An 18,017-nucleotide genomic window follows, 5' to 3' on the forward strand; every position below is an offset into this window, starting at 1 on the left:
AAAAAAAAAAAAAAAAAAAAAAAAAGTTAAAATAGTTTGCATAATATTACTTTGCCATTAAATTAACAGCTACACAAAAAAAATAAAAAATACAATTGTAAGTGTTGCGCTTTTAAATGCGTTTTTAAAAAAGTGGATACATTACCAATAAATAAAGAAATAAAATATAAATGAACAATAAATTAAATACATTACAAGATTCAGTGGACCCACAGAACCCAGTTTGAAAAAAAAAAAAAAAAAAATACAAATTAGTAATTTAATTTTTTCAAAATAAATATTGCCCTCCGCCCATTTCTCAAAAATAAATAAATAAAATAAGTGCACCCTAAGTTTGAAAGAAACGTGAACTATGTTATATAGATCGTTCAAGCAAAAAAGTAAAATAAAATAAATTCAAAATTTTCATAAAACTAGATTTAAAGCAATTTTTTCCCTTTTCACATTTTCTCTCAAAAATTCAGTGGACCCTCAGACCCAAGAAAAAAAAAAAAACTCTATAGAATTGTTGAATAAAATCGTTTTTGTTTTCTTTGCGCACAAAAAGTATTCTTGTAGCTTTATAAAGTTACGGATGAACCCCTGATGCCACATGGACTATTTTAACGATGTCCTTACTACGTTTCTGTGCCTTGATCGTGGTGGTACCCTTGCTGTCTATGGAGGGTGAGAAAGCTCGGTTTTCATCAAATATCTTCATTTGTGTTCTGAAGATGAACGAGGGTCTTACGGGTTTGGAACGACATGAGGGCGAGTAATTAATGACAGAATTTTCACTTTTGGGTGAACTATCCCTTTAAGTGTTTATTATAAAATGGGAGTGATCAGGTCCAGTGTCTGAAAAAAATAGTGGTTTAATTTAGTGAAAAAACATTGGAAATATGAGAAATGTGAATCACAAAACAGGCCAGACTCAAACCTGTATTTCAGTAAAACCAAAGCATACAGATGCTAGCAGGTACGCTTACCCTGGACTCTAGAGGGTAGCTGCTCTTCAGGTGAGGCAGACAGGCTTTGTTTCGCACCTGTAGTTCTGCGACACGCATCCAGTCGTCTGCAGTATGCTCTGGTTTATCCTCCACTCCGATACCAGGCAGATCATGTGCATTAGCATTAAACGAATAGTTCAGCTCAAAGTTCAAGCTCTCATTGTTGGTATCCTGCTGTGTTTCCCTGCATCTCACATCCTCAGTGTCATCGGTCATCTTCCTCCGCTCTTGCAGATGCCTTTCAGCGACGGCCAACTAAAACAAACACAGTTGCACATGAAACTACACTGAAACCTCAAAAAGACAGCAGGATTCAGTGTAAACCAACCCGAGCCTCCAAGCTTTTGACTCTGGCCTTCGCCTGGTCTCGTTCCACCTGAAGATCTTCGACTTCTCTCCTTCTGGCCTGCAGGGAGTTCACAAGAGATTTGTTCATCTCCCGTTCCTCCTTGTTTTTACCACTGTAATGCTGTAATTGTGTGAACATGATCTTCAGCTTCTCCAGGAGCTCCTCATTCTGCTGCTTCCATTGTCGAGCCATGTTTTTAAGAGCAAGAATGGAGCCGTTTTGCTTTTCCACCTTCAGCTCCAGCTGAGCTCGCAGCCTCTGGGATCTCAGCTGTTGATTCTTCATTTCAGCTTTAAGAGAACTTATTTGAGCATCTCTCTCTGAGGCAAGAGCGGAAATTTCGGTATGATGTTCCCTCACAGTCCTCTCGAGCCCCTGAGCTTTTTCTCTTAGCACTGTTTGATGGCAAAGCTCCCGTTTAAGCTCAGATTCCTTCACCTCGGCCAACTGATTCTGAAGAGACGTCAATTTTTCCTTCAACACACCATGCTGTGCCTCTAAAACAGACAGTTCTTGTTGTTTCCGCACTCCATTTTCACTGTAACAGCAGATCTGCTCTTTAAGAGACGTTACCTCCGCTGACAGAACCAGCATCTCTTCTTGTTTTTCTGAAGCATTTGAAGCAGCAGAGTCAAGCTCTTGCTGAAGTTTCTTAACAGTGTCCTCATGCACTTGGCAATTTGATTTGATCACTTCTTTTAATTCAATATTTTGTTCCTTCACAAGCTTCAGCTCATGGTCTACAGAGTCATACTTGTTCCTCAAATTTGTGATTTCTTCATCTTTTAGGGAAATCTGTTCGGACAAATACACAATCTGAGTTAGGAAGCTCTCGATTTTGGTCAAAGCCTGAAAAGAGACAAGGTTATCAAAACTAGTGGTTTAATTATTTTTTATATATTTTATATACACATTATATATATATATATATATATAAATAATTTTTTTTTTTTTTTTTTTTGCATACTAGCAATTTACACAGTCAACAATGACGAGAAATTCAATAGACATTTCAAAATATTTAAATCCTGTTACAAAATGTTGTTAAATTAAAATAAATAAATAAAAAACTGTTTAAATACATTTCAATTCAATTTCTTTTTGAAAAATAGACACTTCAAATGGTTTAATTTGTAAAAAAAAAAACAAAAAAAAAAACAAACAAAAAAAACTATTAAACAAATGTCTCTAAATTGAAAAATTTAAACCCGTTTATTTAATTCATGTTATAAAATGTAGTTAAAATAAAAACAAATGAAAACCTTTAACAACAATTTAAAACATGAAATAAATAAAAAGGATTCAATTTTAAATTAAATTAAACTCATGTTTTACAATTAAAAAAAGAAAAAAAAAAAACAGTACTTTTTATTTTAATTAAATTTTAAAGCATGAACTAAAAGTTTTAAATATGTCTATCAATCCATTGATCCATTTAAAAACAGATTTCCAATTTTACATTATTTCATTGATAACCGATTCCTTCATTTTATTTTTTATCTACTCACCTCAATGCTGGTTCCCAGAACCACTCCTTTTTCCTGTGATTGAGCTTTCTGTAGTTCATCCCCCAGAACAGAGATCTTTCCCTGAAGTATCTGGGCCTGCTCACTCAGACTCTCCTGCAAGAGAATAACAGGAGGAGGAGATGAACAGTAAAGCATTCACAGAATGAATGCCGCTTCACTAGTCTTCAAAATTACCCATCGAGTAATTACCCGCTCGTTTAACTCCAGAAACTTTTTACTGCTCTTCCACTCAGCTTGTGCAGATTCATGAGCCAGTGTGTGTTTGGCAACGTCCCCCTCAGCTGTCGCCAGCGGAGCGAAGGCATTTCGCATCTGATGGGCCCAGTGTGAAAGAGGAATTGGTTTTAAACAGGTTAGCAAAACAAAGGAGAAAAAAAAAAATGTGTATCTCACCTGAGCAGCAAAAGTTTGCTTCTCCTTTGTTAGTACATCAATCACTTTCTTTTTCTGAGTGTTTTCGGTTTTCAAGTCTTGGCATTGTTTTACAACCTCATGCACTCTGCGGATAAGACTGTACAGGAGAAATTTTTTTATTTTTTTTTATAATTACTGGAAACCCAAATTTGACCTTTAGTGCACCTCACCTCTCGTTCTTCTCCTGGAGCTCCAGCAGTGCGGCTTTATGGTCCTTCTCCAGCTCTCCTTGTTCCCGCAGCATTCGCTCCACCCTGTGCTGTAACTGCGAAATCACACCCTCTGTGTGCAAAAGAGAGAGAAATTCAATCAACATCATATCAGAGCACGACAGTTTCTCTCACTCACTCAAGGCAGAATAAAAGGAAACCTTTCTCTAAATTGATGCTGATCTGATTGGCCAGTTCTTTCTCCAGCTCGTCCCTCACGTCTCCCTCACGTGCCAATACTTTCCGGAGTCTCTTCAACAACTGTGGCGTGCTCATAACATCCTTCACTGAAGAGCTGGGGATCAAAGATGAGAGCGTGTTATTCTGCAATCTGCCATTCAGTCACAGTCAGTATGTGAACCCACTGATCATTGGCATGAATTGGCCATTTAATTTTCTCTGTTAAAATCGTAGGGCAGAAAAGTGTAAGGGAAAAAGTTAACTGGTAACAATGCGTTAAGAATGGGACTCAAAGATTTGAAAACAAATATTTTCTCTCATGGCCCAGTCAGGCAAGTACAGGTGCATCTCAATAAATTAGAATGTCGTGGAAAAGTTCATTTATTTCAGTACAGGGTTTCTGCAGACTTGAACAAGTTAAATTTAAGACTTTAAGACCTTTTTAATACCACCTTATATGAAATGTAAGACCTAAACCTGTAATGGAAATACACATTTTATTACATACATATAAGTAATATTTAATGTGTATAAATTAAAAAGAAAACAAAATATCAATGCTGTAATAAATGGTATTTATTACTATGATATACAGTGAACTTCTCATATACACATTTTCTGCCCCCATGTCTTGTATTTGTGATCATTCTGACTGTATTTTAATAGACTGAAACATGCAGTGATCAGGCAGAGCGCACTCGTAATGCGTGCACTCTGTAGGTGTTTTGAATGTTTGTTTTTTTTGCGTCGTGAGAATATTGAGTAAAATAGCTCACTTGTCATGGTGTTACTTAACTAAATCATGTTATAAATCAACTAAACATTTAGAATTTTTAACCTCAGTATGTTTGTTCTATGAGTTTCTTTATGTGTGCCATTATGCTCATTTGATTTGATTTCTCCATGAAAGTCTCTCACAGACACAGGCCTCAACAGCGGAGCAACACTGATATCAGAAATACACTATCCGTTATCAATCACTGTTTAAGCTGAATGTAATAAAATCAGAATGTGTCACTAGTTATTTTTTTGTCACTTAAGTTTTAATCAGGCTAATTGTCCCATTGGGCAAGTAAAATTCTTGAGCCATTTTTCAGTAAACTTGCATTAACCCATTTAAAGCATGCTAGGATGCTGGTCAGCTAGCTGGTGTTCTACTGGATTCTGCTACCACAATTCTTTCTAATGACGTGGTAACTACAGCAGGAGAAAGTTTTGCAGTAATGTGACCAAAAATATTTAAGACCCACTGAATCTGAATTGAAGACATTTTAAGACTTTTATTTAATACACGAGTTTCACAATTTGAGTTGAATTACTGAAATAAATGAACTTTTCCACGACATTCTAATTTGAGATGCACCTGTAGTTCTGTTTTTTTTATGTCCTGCCAACGTTTTTCTCCGGAACCACAAAAGAATGATCCATTTTCATTTTAATTAGCTACGTATCTTTATATGTGAATGTAAATGTGTCATTTTTGTCCGTTTCTTCTATAATGAAAACCAAATGATGAATAAAAAGATTTTTGTAAAAATCTTAAATTTACAATAAGCTGGATATTATATAGTTATAATGCATCTCAAATATAGAAATAATTATCTTCCGTTCACTAAGGCTGAATTTATTTGACCAAAAATACAGTAAGATCAGTAATATTGTGAAATCTTTTAACAATTTAAAATAACTGTTTTCTATGTGAATGCATTTTAAAATATAATTTATTTCTGTGATCAAAGCTGAATTTTCAGCATCATTACTCCAGTCTTCAGTGTCACATGATCTTCAGAAATCATTCTAATATGCTGATTTGCTGCTCAAGAAACATTTCTGATGATCAATGTTGAAAACGGTTCATATTTTAGTGGAAACTGTGATACTTCATATTTTTTTAGGATTCACTAATGAATAGAAAGTTCAAAAGAACAGCATTTATTTGAAATTAAAAACTTCTCTTTTCTGTCACTTTTGATTCATTTAATGCATCCTTGATAAATAAAAGTATTAATTTCTTTCCGACCCCAAGCTTTTGAGTGGTAGTATATACACTATAATAGGACCTACCTGACGGAACTGCAGGCCACTGTGAAATGCTCTTGAAACTGAACTCTGGGAGGGTTTTGGACTTGGCTGAAGATCGGGGACTCGTCATCAGTGTACAAAGGCGAGCAGCAGCTGTTCTCGCTGCTGGAGGTGGAGAAAGTCATGACAGCTAGAGAGTGAGACAGAGAAAGAAGATCAATAGACCTGCAAGGATGGAATATAAACATTAACATCACTCGTTTATTTGTTCACTTTAACACCATGTCAGCATCCAAGGCTTTAATGTCCAATTTTAAAACTGAATTATTAAAAACTACTTTTACATTAGTGTATAAGCAGAGAAACACGATTTCTTCAAAAGACTTGCATCAACTCAAAAAGGTGTTTTACATGCAGTAAATTAACAAATGTGATCATGTGGCTTCTTACAGGCTTTGGTGAGAAATCTATCTAGGCCTTCGTCTAAGGACAGATCATCAGCATCATCTTCTACAAAGTGAAACATGGATGCGATCATCAACTGACACAGAAACAGAGGGAGAGAGAATAATCAGAAAATGCACAGACGTCACAGAACTGTTGGTCAGTACTGAACACTCACCCCTGTCTTTGTGTCCAAAGGCACCATGTTGTATGTTTTAAAACCACAATAACAAAGAACAAGGACCACCTGTGTACACACACTAACAGTTTTTTTTTTTTTTACAAACACAACACTAACATTGCACATTCAAATGTATTTTTCCCAATGTGGAAAATTATTTTTAAAAATTCTGTTTTAAAAACGCATTCTCCAAGTTTCATGTTTTTGGGGGAAAAAAAAAATCATATTTAAGAAATGTTTTTCTAAATAATTTAGTATCTTGAATACATGCAAGTAAGTCTTATTTTGAAAATGTTTCCAAATAAAGGTAAATGAATTTAAATGTCAAAAAGGCTTCTTGTGATTCAACCATAAAGTATCTAATATTTAAGAAACTTTGACTTGTGAGACACAATTATGAGGATCTTTCCATGTCATTTCATGGTTTTCTTGTTAACAAAATGACTTCCTTCTGGCATTACCAAGCAAACTTTGATTTGGAGGTTTTTGCAAACATTAAGTTTTTTTTATTATTATTATTTATTTATCTATCTATCTTTTTTCCATGGTTTTAAAGAAGAAAAAAAAACTAATCATTAAATCATTTTTGAAAGTTATTTGAAAATTCGATTTTTTTATTATTTACTTTTTTTTTATTTTTTATAAAGGTTTATACAACCTTTAGACAATCTTAAAAACAAATGCTTGCATGTGTGTTTTTTGTTGGGAATAATACGTTATACAACAGGTTTTTATGGCTCATGTAGTATGATATAGTGAGAATATGCAGCTCATACTCAAAAGTTTTTTTTATTATTATTATTTATTTATCTATCTTTTTTCCATGGTTTTAAAGAAGAAAAAAAAAACATCATTAAATCATTTTTGAAAGTTATTTGAAAATTCGATTTTTTTATTATTTACTTTTTTTTTATTTTTTATAAAGGTTTATACAACCTTTAGACAATCTTAAAAACAAATGCTTGTATGTGTGTTTTTTGTTGGGAATAATACGTTATACAACAGGTTTTTATGGCTCATGTAGTATGATATAGTGAGAATATGCAGCTCATACTCAATTTTTCTAAAAAAAAATGGATAATCATGTAAACCTAGTGTTCATCTTGAAATATCAGTAGCAATACAAAGTTATTCATACACTTACTCCATAAAAATCAGTAAATATTTCACTGCAGAAAGACACGAACCAAAAACAACAACAAAAAAAAACTTAGAGGACAGAAGGCATGTAGTAGGTTGTAAGCAACAGTTGTTGTTTTTTTTCAGTAAATCTTGTAGATAATTTAGAAGACTTTCTAGGGTCAAAGTATTATTTACATTAGCAGATACCAGCATAAATGGTGTCACATCACTGACCGCACCTTGGCAAGCTGAAGCTCCAGCTCGACTCCCTGACTGATTTTCCGTAACATGAGGGAGGCCTGTCTCGGGCTGAACTGGAAGTCAGCTGCATGTAGAAGGAAATAAAGGTAAACAGCAGTTTCTCCAAACATGCGCGTGTGGGGGGGCCGCACTATGGTCCAAGTGCAAGTCTCGCGGGCCGCACGCATATCATTTACATATTACGTCAGTAATACAAACCGACCTGATTTATAATATTATAGCCTAAATATTATGATATCTAATCGATTACATTCATTGAAATAAATAAATAGGAGTTTCACTTTTATGCGTGGGGGGGCACCCACTGGCAGAGGAGCCACGAGCACTTTTTTATATGTTCTACATTTCATGTATTTATGTAACACATTCTACATTAAAAAATTAATTTAGAATGAACAATAACTGCTGTACAAAGAGTAAAAAAAAGAAAAAAAAACATAGGCTACCTAATGCAGAAAAGCCGCCTCTTTTTCCGAATTATGCAGATGACCACTATCTTTCTTTCATCTCTTCTGATAAATTTTCAGTCAAATCGTTTTCTGTGTGCTAGATCAGAGCTAGAGCCCTGCATTTCAGCCCGGGCCCGATGGGCCTCGACTTTTTTACGCCCCTTGGGCTGGGCTTCGGGACAATTTTTACATCATAGTTCAGACGCGGGCAGGGCCTCGGGCCTGTTTTAGCCTTCTCCTTATTTTTATATTTTAGACATCCATCAATTAGTGATGAAAAAAGATTGCCGCGCTGGTGGAAACAACATGAGACCGTGCTGCCGAGACTGTTAAGAGCGGCTCGACGGTGTTTAGTGTCCAGCAGCAGCAGCAGTATGTATGGTGCGTGCCGTCAGCGCAGCTGAAGAGATCTGCGTTCAAATGCACGCAATAGGCTTAAGCTTGCCGCAAAGCATCGCACGGTGGGCCGCATTTGAATTCGTGACGGGCCGCGGGTTGAGAACCACTGCTCTACAGGAACCAGCATCACTCTGTGTGGCGTCCAGGACTACAGCACTGCTCGGCTCAGTAGCCACACTGGGACCAAACCACGACCCACTCTGACCATCGAACCTGCAACCTTCTCACCTGCAGTCTAACTCCTGAACCACTGACCCACTGTTGATTGATACTCACCCTGTAGCATACTGAAGATCATTTCCATCACATTAGGAAATGGTGACACCAGCAAACCATCACAGAAAGCTTTCCCCTGCCTACAAACAAAGACACACATTAACCACTACATTTACAATGAGGAACGAGTACAAATGAGGAACATCACAAGGAATTTGTTGTGGTGCCAACAATATTCACAGTACATATTTACATTTAGCAGAGGCTTTTATCCAAAGCGACTTAAAAATGAACACCACCACCACGTTTAGTAAAACTAGACTAGTAAACGAGTTAAAGCGAGTGAAATGCAGAAAGGAGAAACTTTTTAATAAACCACTAATGAGTGAAACTTTTTCCAGTGGCCTCCATTCAGTTTTTACGACTGCCATTTTTAAAAAAAAGTTTTCATTAAAGAGTTACAAGCAATGAACTGAACTAGCAAGCTAAAATTTGAAATCACAGCCTTGCAAACTTTGATTTGAAGAAAAAAAAATGTTAAAATCAAAAGGTACAAGACTGTAAGTCACAGCTTCAATGAGGGAGAGAACTACAATCCAATAAGGCATTGCGATTAACAATCAAATTAAAACCAATGTTTTTGAACGAAAAAGTAATGTCGGTAATATATATACACAATATAAATATATACATATGCTTGTCAAGTAGTTAGAAAGAATAGGGATACTGTCACTATTACGTCAATCGCAAGCCTTTATGTGGGCAATTAAAGAACCATGGGAAATGTAGTTTTAACCAGGAACTGTGCTGTCAAATATGATTATTTTAAAATAAGTTGAAAATGCAGGCTTATGGCTTCAACAAAAGCATATGCCATTGATTAACAATGGTAGGTCTGTCTTTAACAGTTTATAAGTTATGAAAGTTAAGTCAATTCTCCTATGGAGAAATAGAATGGGATTTTTAATTTTACACCCTCATGCATATGCAGTGTGACTCATTCACTACATAGTAAATGTATGGTAGTATGTTAGGTGGAAGAGTGAATAAAAACGGACATTTCCGGACATTACACACTTTGAAGGAGATATATATATATAGTTCTGAATTATGAAGTTAAGTACTTCATATCTGACCTGCCCAATCTGAATGTGACACACTGTGATTCAAAAGTCAGAAACACTGCGGGAATTAAAAAATAAGTTACAAAAAGGCATTTCTATCATAACCATCACAGCTCACACTCTGTAGGCAAACTTAAGGAGTCGATGGCCGTCCATCATCTGGATAATGTTGGTAAAGGACTCCTCGGGATAAACACTGTTGATCTGTCAGAAGAACATCAGTCACTATAAACGTCTGTTTAAACGGTAGGCTACAAAACATTAAAAGATGGCAGAGTCGACTTACCCATAACAACAGCGCTGCCTCCTTCACCTCATTCAACTGCATGATGGACACTTAAAATAGATAACGATGACACAGAAAGTGGATTTAGAAGGATGCATATATTTGTGACCCTTGACCACAAAACCAGTCATAAGGGTCCATTTTTTTAATTGAGATTTGAATAAGCAAGCTTCTATTGATGTATGGTTTCTTAGGATAGGACAATATTTGGTTGAGATACAACTATTTGAAAATCTGGAATCAGAGGGTGCAAAAAAGTAAATAAATAAATTTGAGAAAATCACCTTTAAAGTTGTTAAAATTAAGTTCTTAGCGATGCATATTACTAATCAAAAATTAAGTTTTGATATATTTAAGGGAGGAAATTTACAAATTATCTTCATGGAACATGATCTTTACTTAATATCCTAATGATTTTTGGCATAAAAGAAAAATCGATCATTTTGACCCATACAATGTATTGTTGGCTATTGCTACAAATACGTATACCCGTGCTAATTATGACTGATTTTGTGGTCCAGGGTCAGATTCATAATTTTATCATTGTAAAAAAAAATAACAACAGTAAAACACATGCTCAGAATCTGATTCAAATGCACAGCTGGCAGAAATCAAGACGACACATCAAATCAAGAGCCATTAATCTGATATGTCAGCCAGGGTTGCCAAGTCCGCGGTTTTCCCGCGCCATTGGGTACCTTAACACTGTTGCCGCGGGTTGAAGCAAGCGACCCTAACTGATATTTATCCCCTGGAGTGCGAATTAAATTTTACCAGGGGAACCCCGCCAAAAAAACGTGTATTTTATCCCCCGGAACGCGATTTTTACCGGGAATCCCCGTCGAAACGAGATTGAGCTAGTTTTGAGTTTTGTTGTGAAGACCTGGCAACCCTGATATCAGCGCCTCATCATCGTTCCCTTAAAATTAACACCAGTCGATAAAGCAAGCAATATCTGAACTAGTAGGCACAAACAAATACTGCATATTCATAACAGCAATTGTAACATGAAAAAATAAAACTAAACTCTATTATCAACCGGTACAATAATATTAGTTATTTAAAGACTCTTTACCACTTTAAAACGCGAACTTGTGACCGTTTCAAACATACATATCTATGGTTTCAAACACTTAAAGCGAGCGCGAGCAGATAGTTTGGTTAATCTTCGATCAATAACAGTAGGCATAATTATATAAATTAAAGAACGAGATATGTTTAGCGTAATCTTATGATTAAACAACAGACCTGTGCAGTAGTCTCGTCACCTACAACACCTCAACAACAATGATAATAAACAACGCGGCACGCGCTCATTAGTAATTTATATATAGCATGACGTAATACTTCTTCCTCTATGTTCATTGGCTAGTATAAATTACGTGACCAATGGAAACACTCCTTTTCCCGAAACGTCATTTTAAAAATAATAAGTAATATCAAGTTTATAAATTCTTAGAATGTTTATAAATAAACCCGTGAAAATCAAGAAACATAAATCACAGACAGTATCCTTATCCTTGGGAATGGTTGGGAGTCACAATGTTTTTCTATCATATATTTTAGTAGTTATAAATTAGATAAGGTTATCATTCGAAAGCTTGAACACTCAAAATTCACCATCTGGAAACCTTATTAGAATTGAATTATAAGTTCTTAAACTATGCAAATGATTCTAATATTAGCATTCCTTTAATAATAATAATACTGCATACATGTGTAGTCTGCTTGTTCATATACAATAATTTGTTACCTGACTATACACTTCAGTTTGAATGCAATCCTCTGATAATCAAGAGCTTGACTGTTAAAAGAACATTAACAGGTAGTTTATCACATCTGAAAACAAATGACAACTCAAATTTCATACATTCAGATTATGAATCCCAGTAGGATACTTTTTATTGAACACCTGGTTGTCTGAAGATTTCACACAATCAGCAATTTAATATCTTTTGGTTTTGTTGCATTTCTAATACGGTACACGTTTACAGTCTCTCATAATCTGCTCAGTTTGTTAATTCATATTGAACACATTTCACATCAATTCTGGTACATGCATTATCTCAATTTTCCTGGCAAAAACGGAAAATTCTTAAAAGATTTTTCTCAAATATTGATGTCTTTAATTGATCACATTTTAATATACAAGCAGAGTTCTTCAGCATCCAAAATATATCTTGCAGCTGTAAATTTAAATTACACGTTTTAAAAAGGTAAAAAAAATTATACATCTCATTATATAGCTAATTTATTCTTTATTAAACTCGAATAGCTTTAATTTGATAAAAACAATACATTTCTAAAGCACTGAACATTAAACAGAACTGCGAAAACCACTGTTTCCAAACACTCTTAGTGTATATTAACTTTCAATAGAAACTTATCTGCATTCACACATAAACTGCTTCTATTTAGCAACAGCTGAAAAACCTGTCAAAGATTTGATATAAAAGACTTTATTACAGAACAAGGAATACACTTAAATATTATACAGCCAGTTACATAAACAGGACAGTAATTAAGACCACTGCATCCCATAATAATAAAAGAACTTATTTGAAGAGAGAAAAGAAAAACAAAAAAAGAAAAGGACAGATGGTTTTGGAGTTAAAAATCCTCAAATTTACACCTTAATCCTGATCTTCACCTGAGGAGAGAAAGAAAGAGGAGTCAGGAGATTATTCAATGCATTGAAATACATATGAGAATGAAAGTTAGAAATTACAATTGAAATAGGATGACAAATCACATTTTGAAAGTGAGACACTAGATGTTACTCTAGAATAGATCTGGAGTTACACTAACATCAGAAATACAGTGAGACCACCACCAAACCTACACAGAACTCAACTGTGATTTTTTTCTATATCATGTATATTGTTCTACATAGCCTATATTTGCATGTATATCAGTGGACATGACCACTATGTTAATCACATGCAAAAAAGACGAAAAAACACAAAAAAACCTGAGCAAACAAATACATGGAGAAACTCAAGTATAGAGACACCGCAAAAGGTGAGTTTAGATGTTTACATTTGCTGAGCAATTACTATAGAAATTATTAACTGATGTGCAGCCATGTAACAACAACTTCAAATGTGGTTAATTTGGTTGGAACTGATCTAATATTTATAATATAATATTTTATTTTTTAAGCAAATACTAAAAAACAAAAGACTAAGCATTATAAGGCTGATGCCAGACTTTTGTGAAACTATTTGCTTCAGTTGAAAAAATTAAGTACATTTAATTTATAGGGTTTTGCATTGAATGTAATGTATTACCCAAAAATTACCATTAAAAAGTCATTTTTGCAAAATTTAATTAAATATAATTAGGTCACACTGGCCACCAAACTCACAAAGCCACAGTTCATTTTAGTGAACTGAATAGTTCACCCAAATATTTGCTGGAAATGTACTCCCTTTCAAGCCATTCATGATGTAGATGAGTGTATTTCTTCATCAGACTTGGAGAAATGTAGCATTTATGATGGACTTGCTCAGCAATGGATCCCCTGCAGTGAATGGGTGCCTTCAGAATGAGAGTCCAAACAGCTGATAAAAACATCACAATAATCCACAAGTAACCCACACCACTCCAGTCCATCAGTTAATGTCTTGTGAAGACAAAAGCTGCGTGTTTGTAAGAAACAAATCCATCATTAAGATGTTTTTTTTACTTTAAACTTTTTTCTGGTTATTTCCTCTTATCCATAACATTGCTCTCTAATGAAAAAGTCATCTTGTCTGACTCGGGAGAGAAATATGCACAGATCAATTACTGATTTCAAATAAAAGTGGTCCAAAACATTTCTAAGTAAATATTTTGGTAAATTTTAATGTGAGGACAACAGGTGATGGACTTTTTCCACTGGAGGAAGCGTTATTATGGATTTGTCCAGAAGTGACCATTTAAAGTTAAAACATCTTAAAGGGGTCATATGATGCGATTTCAATTTTTCCTTTCTCTTTGGAGTGATACAAGCTCTTGGTGCATAAAGAAGATCTGTAAAGTTGCAAAGACTAAAGTCTCAAATCCAAAGAGATATTCTTTATAAAAGTATAAAGAGTCAGCCACACCTACCTAAAACAGCTCGTTCTAACACGCCCCCACATGTCTACGTCGCTCTGTGGGAAGATTTGCATAACGCCGCCCAAATGTTCACGCAAAGAAAGAAGACGTAACTTTTAGTCTCACTGTAGTTTTGTTGACGCTGCAGCCATGTCGTGAAGACGCTGTGTGTTTCGTTGTGAAAGCGAAACTACTTTGTTTGGTCTTCCAAAAGAGGACGATATCCGCTTCGTCATGCCTAGAGCTGATCCGTGCTGGTCGCAGAGGAAACTGTTTTATTGTTGGTTTCCTCTTTTCTGATCATTTGGAATGAGGATAAAAAGACAAAAAAAACATGCAAATTAGTTCAAACATCAATTCAATATCTATTATTTCCTGAATATTATGACATTCAAGAGGGCCGCCCCCTGATGACGTCATGATATGCAAATTAGATGAGTATATTTACACCCCACATAAACTTTCGGTTATGCCCAACATTTTTCTAATTTACATTAGATCTCTATCTTTAAGCCCTTTCAAGCCACAAGCTTTTGAAATCTTGATTTCAAAATCCAGAATTTTTCCAAAAAAAACCTGGCGCCTAAAGGGTTAAAGGATTTGCCACTGATGATTCAAACGTGAGTTTTGGGCAGTTGAGTAGCACTTGTTGTTTGTCATTTCTCTGATCACAAATGCAGACAGAGTTTTATGTTTACGCGGCGCGATGCAACGCAACGCGTAAAAAGACAATCGACGCGTTTCAAAAAGGCGGGGCATAGAGGAGAAACAATAATGTACAGTATGTGGAAAATAATGTGTTTTTTTTACTTTAAACCGCATAAACACATTTCATTACACCAAATACACAAAATAATGTTATTTTTAGCAACATCATATGACCCCTTTAATGATGGATTTTTTTTTTTTACAAACAAAAAGCTTTTGGCTTCTGTAGACATTAATTGACGGACTGGAGAGGTGTGGATTACTTGTCGATTATTGTGATGTTTTTATCAGCTGTTTGGACTCTCATTCTGACGGCACCCATTCACTGCAGAAGATCCATTGGTGAGCAAGTGATGCAATACTACATTTCTCCAAACCTGATGAAGAAACAAACTCATCTGCATCTTGGAAGGCATGGGAATGAGTAAATCTTCAGAAAATTTTCATGTTTGGGTGAAGTATTCCTTTAACACCAGAGGGTGAGTGAAATAATCCCACAGTGGAAAGACACCTGCAGTGTTAAGTATTACTGCCACACATAACAGCAGACACATACAGTTAAATACTTAGGCATAGATTAGCGGCGTGAGTCACTGTGTTTCCTAAACACACAGCAAATGCTTTTAATACACCTGCAATTTCGAACCACAAATATTGGAATTTAAAGAAATAAAACATAATTTTGAATGCATTATATTTACCATGGCATGTTCTACCATCTGGACTGCATATCAGATAATAAGTAAAGCCACATGGTTTTGGTTAATGACTACAGAGAGTGTTTTCCTACACAGAAGTGTTTATTTACCTTTTTGACATTGGAGGATTTGGGGGATTTGTTTCGAGGAGACTTTCTCAGAGTGGAGTCCAGAGGAGACTTTCCGGCCACCGCCGAACGCAGGGCACGACTGGCTACGGCGGGAGATTTGCGGGCACTGTTACGCAGCTTGTTGAGGCCACGCTGCAGCCTGCTGTCACCATGACCGCTGTTCTTTGGAGTATTTACAACACTGAACATCACAGACTGCCTTCGCTCGGCCTGCAGATGAAAGAAAGTGAGAGAAAACAATTATTGTTACTCTATGAAATGCACTCTTTAACAACAACATAACATAAAATTTGAGTAAAGTTGGCATGAGCAATTTTAATAAATTAAGCAAGCAAGTTTACTATCAATTAAAGTCTAGGTTAGTAACAACCACAGACGTCTAATAAAAGTATCTTACCGGCGAGTTTGGAGGTCTGTTTTGACTGTTGCCGAACCTGACTTTAGGTGTCATTGGTCGCGGGAAGCAACTTGCCAACTTCTTCGTCTGTGAAAACACCATTACTTGTGAACAACAGTTTTACATTTTAGTAACATTTACAGTTTATTAGATTGATTTAAAGACATTCAGAACCAATTCTGAAATTCTGGTCCTATAAATTGAGCTTTATTTTTTTCCCCCAAATTCTGTTTGTTTGTTTTTTTTCTATTTCAATTTTTCTGGTTTAGTTTTAATGGTTCAATTTGTTCCCAAATACCTTTTTCTCTCTCCCAAATTCTGTGATTTTTTTCCCCATTTGAATTTTTCTGGATTCTGTTTTAATGGTTTAATTAAACTTTAATGAACAGAAAGCATGTCTAAAAAAATTGAATTCATTGAATTAACCTTTTTTTTTTTTTGTATCTTTTATGATAATAGGGCCCTATGTTTTATTTTTCCATAAATTCAGTGTTGCCCATTTACATTTTTCTGGATTTATAGAGCAGAAAACTTTTGCTTAAAAAACTTAAACTTTTTTAAATTTACTAAATTTTAAAAGATTAATCAAATGGTTAATATTTGATGAACACTATCATAAAAAATAGTGTTCATCAAATATTAACCATTTGATTAATCTTTTAAAATTTAGTCAAATGAAAATTTTACAATTTATAATTTTAAAATTCCTTTGATTTAATTTTGTATTTTTTTGCAAACAAATCAAAACAATTAAAAAAAATAGTGTTATCTAAGATTATTAAAGGGGTGGTTCATTGCGATTTCACTTTTTTAACGTTAGTTAGTGTGTAATGTTGCTGTTTGAGCATAAACAATATCTGGAAAAGTTACGAAGCTGAAAGTTCAATGCAAATGGAGACATCATCTTTTAAAATTCTGGCAGTTTAATGCCTACAAAAACGGCTGGTAGGGACTACAAGAAGTTACTTCCCGGGGAAGCAGCGGTTCTTAATACTGTTCCTCGCGTCCCCCTGCTCTGCACACACTCTGCATTTCTCTCTCTCTCGCTCTCATTCAGCTCAGCTCCAACAATGAACTGTTCCAATTATACACAGCTATGAGAAGCGTTAAACATGGACGCGCATACAGTTGCCGTACTGTATTATAGCTTTAATCAAGATAAAACCGTATATTAAAAGCTAACAGAAGCAACCGGAGCACATGCAGCTGAGGTGAGGGGCGGGCCGATTAGACGTGCACTAGAGGCGGTTTAGCCAATCACAACACACTGGGCTAGCTAATCAATCATAGCCCATCGCCTATTTCTGAGGGCGGGGCTTCATAAAAGCAGAAAATGATCAGCGCGTTTCTCAGAGAAGGGACAGAGCGGTGTGGAATAAAGGTAAATTATGTGAAAAAAATTTAAAAAACACAATCAAGCCTAGAAAAAAAACAGTGAACCACCCCTTTAAAACAATTTTTAGAGGATTACTCTAAGTATTACTCTGAGAATTAAAATCTATTGTACAATAGTCATATATGTGTCACATTTTCTTTGTTTTATTTTAAAGGTTGTTGTGAAGAAGTGACTCTCAGAGCCGCTCAATCAACTGGGGTCAATACTTGCCCCTTCATATTTCCTTAAATAAACATTTATTTAGTCTAGGGCTGCACGATAAATCGCATGCGATATTTAACGCGCATCTTATCAGTAAAGCCGGTTCTGTAATCAGCCGTAAATCTCCATTACCTGCGGGCTTTCACATTGAGCAGCATTAACTACACAGAGCCGTTGTTCACTGACGAGCTTCGCAAAAAATCGCGCGAATATGAACGTGGTTTTGCTCAGC

The 18,017-nt window shown here is 35.3% G+C and overlaps 2 protein-coding genes across 8 annotated transcripts in view; both read right to left on the reverse strand.

Moving 5' to 3' along the window:
- Positions 1 to 11,467, reverse strand: part of LOC107670123 (nuclear mitotic apparatus protein 1) — a 12,817-nt gene extending 1,350 nt beyond the window's left edge. Inside the window, exons 1-15 of one of the 7 annotated variants that reach the window (XM_016462626.1) lie at positions 11,423 to 11,467; positions 10,175 to 10,224; positions 10,007 to 10,092; positions 8,825 to 8,904; positions 7,679 to 7,764; positions 6,315 to 6,383; positions 6,143 to 6,233; positions 5,735 to 5,882; positions 3,652 to 3,785; positions 3,452 to 3,563; positions 3,261 to 3,378; positions 3,042 to 3,179; positions 2,847 to 2,960; positions 1,318 to 2,187; positions 969 to 1,244 (exon numbers count right to left, since the gene is read on the reverse strand). In XM_016462626.1, coding sequence (XP_016318112.1) covers positions 969 to 1,244; positions 1,318 to 2,187; positions 2,847 to 2,960; positions 3,042 to 3,179; positions 3,261 to 3,378; positions 3,452 to 3,563; positions 3,652 to 3,785; positions 5,735 to 5,882; positions 6,143 to 6,233; positions 6,315 to 6,383; positions 7,679 to 7,764; positions 8,825 to 8,904; positions 10,007 to 10,092; positions 10,175 to 10,216 — 2,364 coding nt within the window. In that variant the 5' untranslated portion in view covers positions 10,217 to 10,224; positions 11,423 to 11,467. Of the gene's footprint in view, positions 1 to 968; positions 1,245 to 1,317; positions 2,188 to 2,846; positions 2,961 to 3,041; positions 3,180 to 3,260; positions 3,379 to 3,451; positions 3,564 to 3,651; positions 3,786 to 5,734; positions 5,883 to 6,142; positions 6,234 to 6,314; positions 6,384 to 7,678; positions 7,765 to 8,824; positions 8,905 to 10,006; positions 10,093 to 10,174; positions 10,226 to 11,397 lie in introns of those variants that run through there. The other 6 variants (XM_016462627.1, XM_016462629.1, XM_016462630.1 and 3 more) reach the window with 6 other exon arrangements.
- Positions 11,468 to 12,510: 1,043 nt separating this feature from the next.
- Positions 12,511 to 18,017, reverse strand: part of numa1 (nuclear mitotic apparatus protein 1) — a 27,260-nt gene continuing 21,753 nt past the window's right edge. The window contains exons 21-23 of the mRNA XM_016462539.1: positions 16,189 to 16,275; positions 15,771 to 16,001; positions 12,511 to 12,824 (exon numbers count right to left, since the gene is read on the reverse strand). Of these exons, the coding sequence (XP_016318025.1) occupies positions 12,801 to 12,824; positions 15,771 to 16,001; positions 16,189 to 16,275 (342 nt within the window). The 3' untranslated portion in view covers positions 12,511 to 12,800. The remainder of the gene's footprint in view (positions 12,825 to 15,770; positions 16,002 to 16,188; positions 16,276 to 18,017) is intronic.

This window comes from Sinocyclocheilus anshuiensis, unplaced genomic scaffold, assembly GCF_001515605.1.
Source record: "Sinocyclocheilus anshuiensis isolate Anshui unplaced genomic scaffold, SAMN03320099.WGS_v1.1 scaffold48, whole genome shotgun sequence".
Taxonomy (NCBI): domain Eukaryota; kingdom Metazoa; phylum Chordata; class Actinopteri; order Cypriniformes; family Cyprinidae; genus Sinocyclocheilus; species Sinocyclocheilus anshuiensis.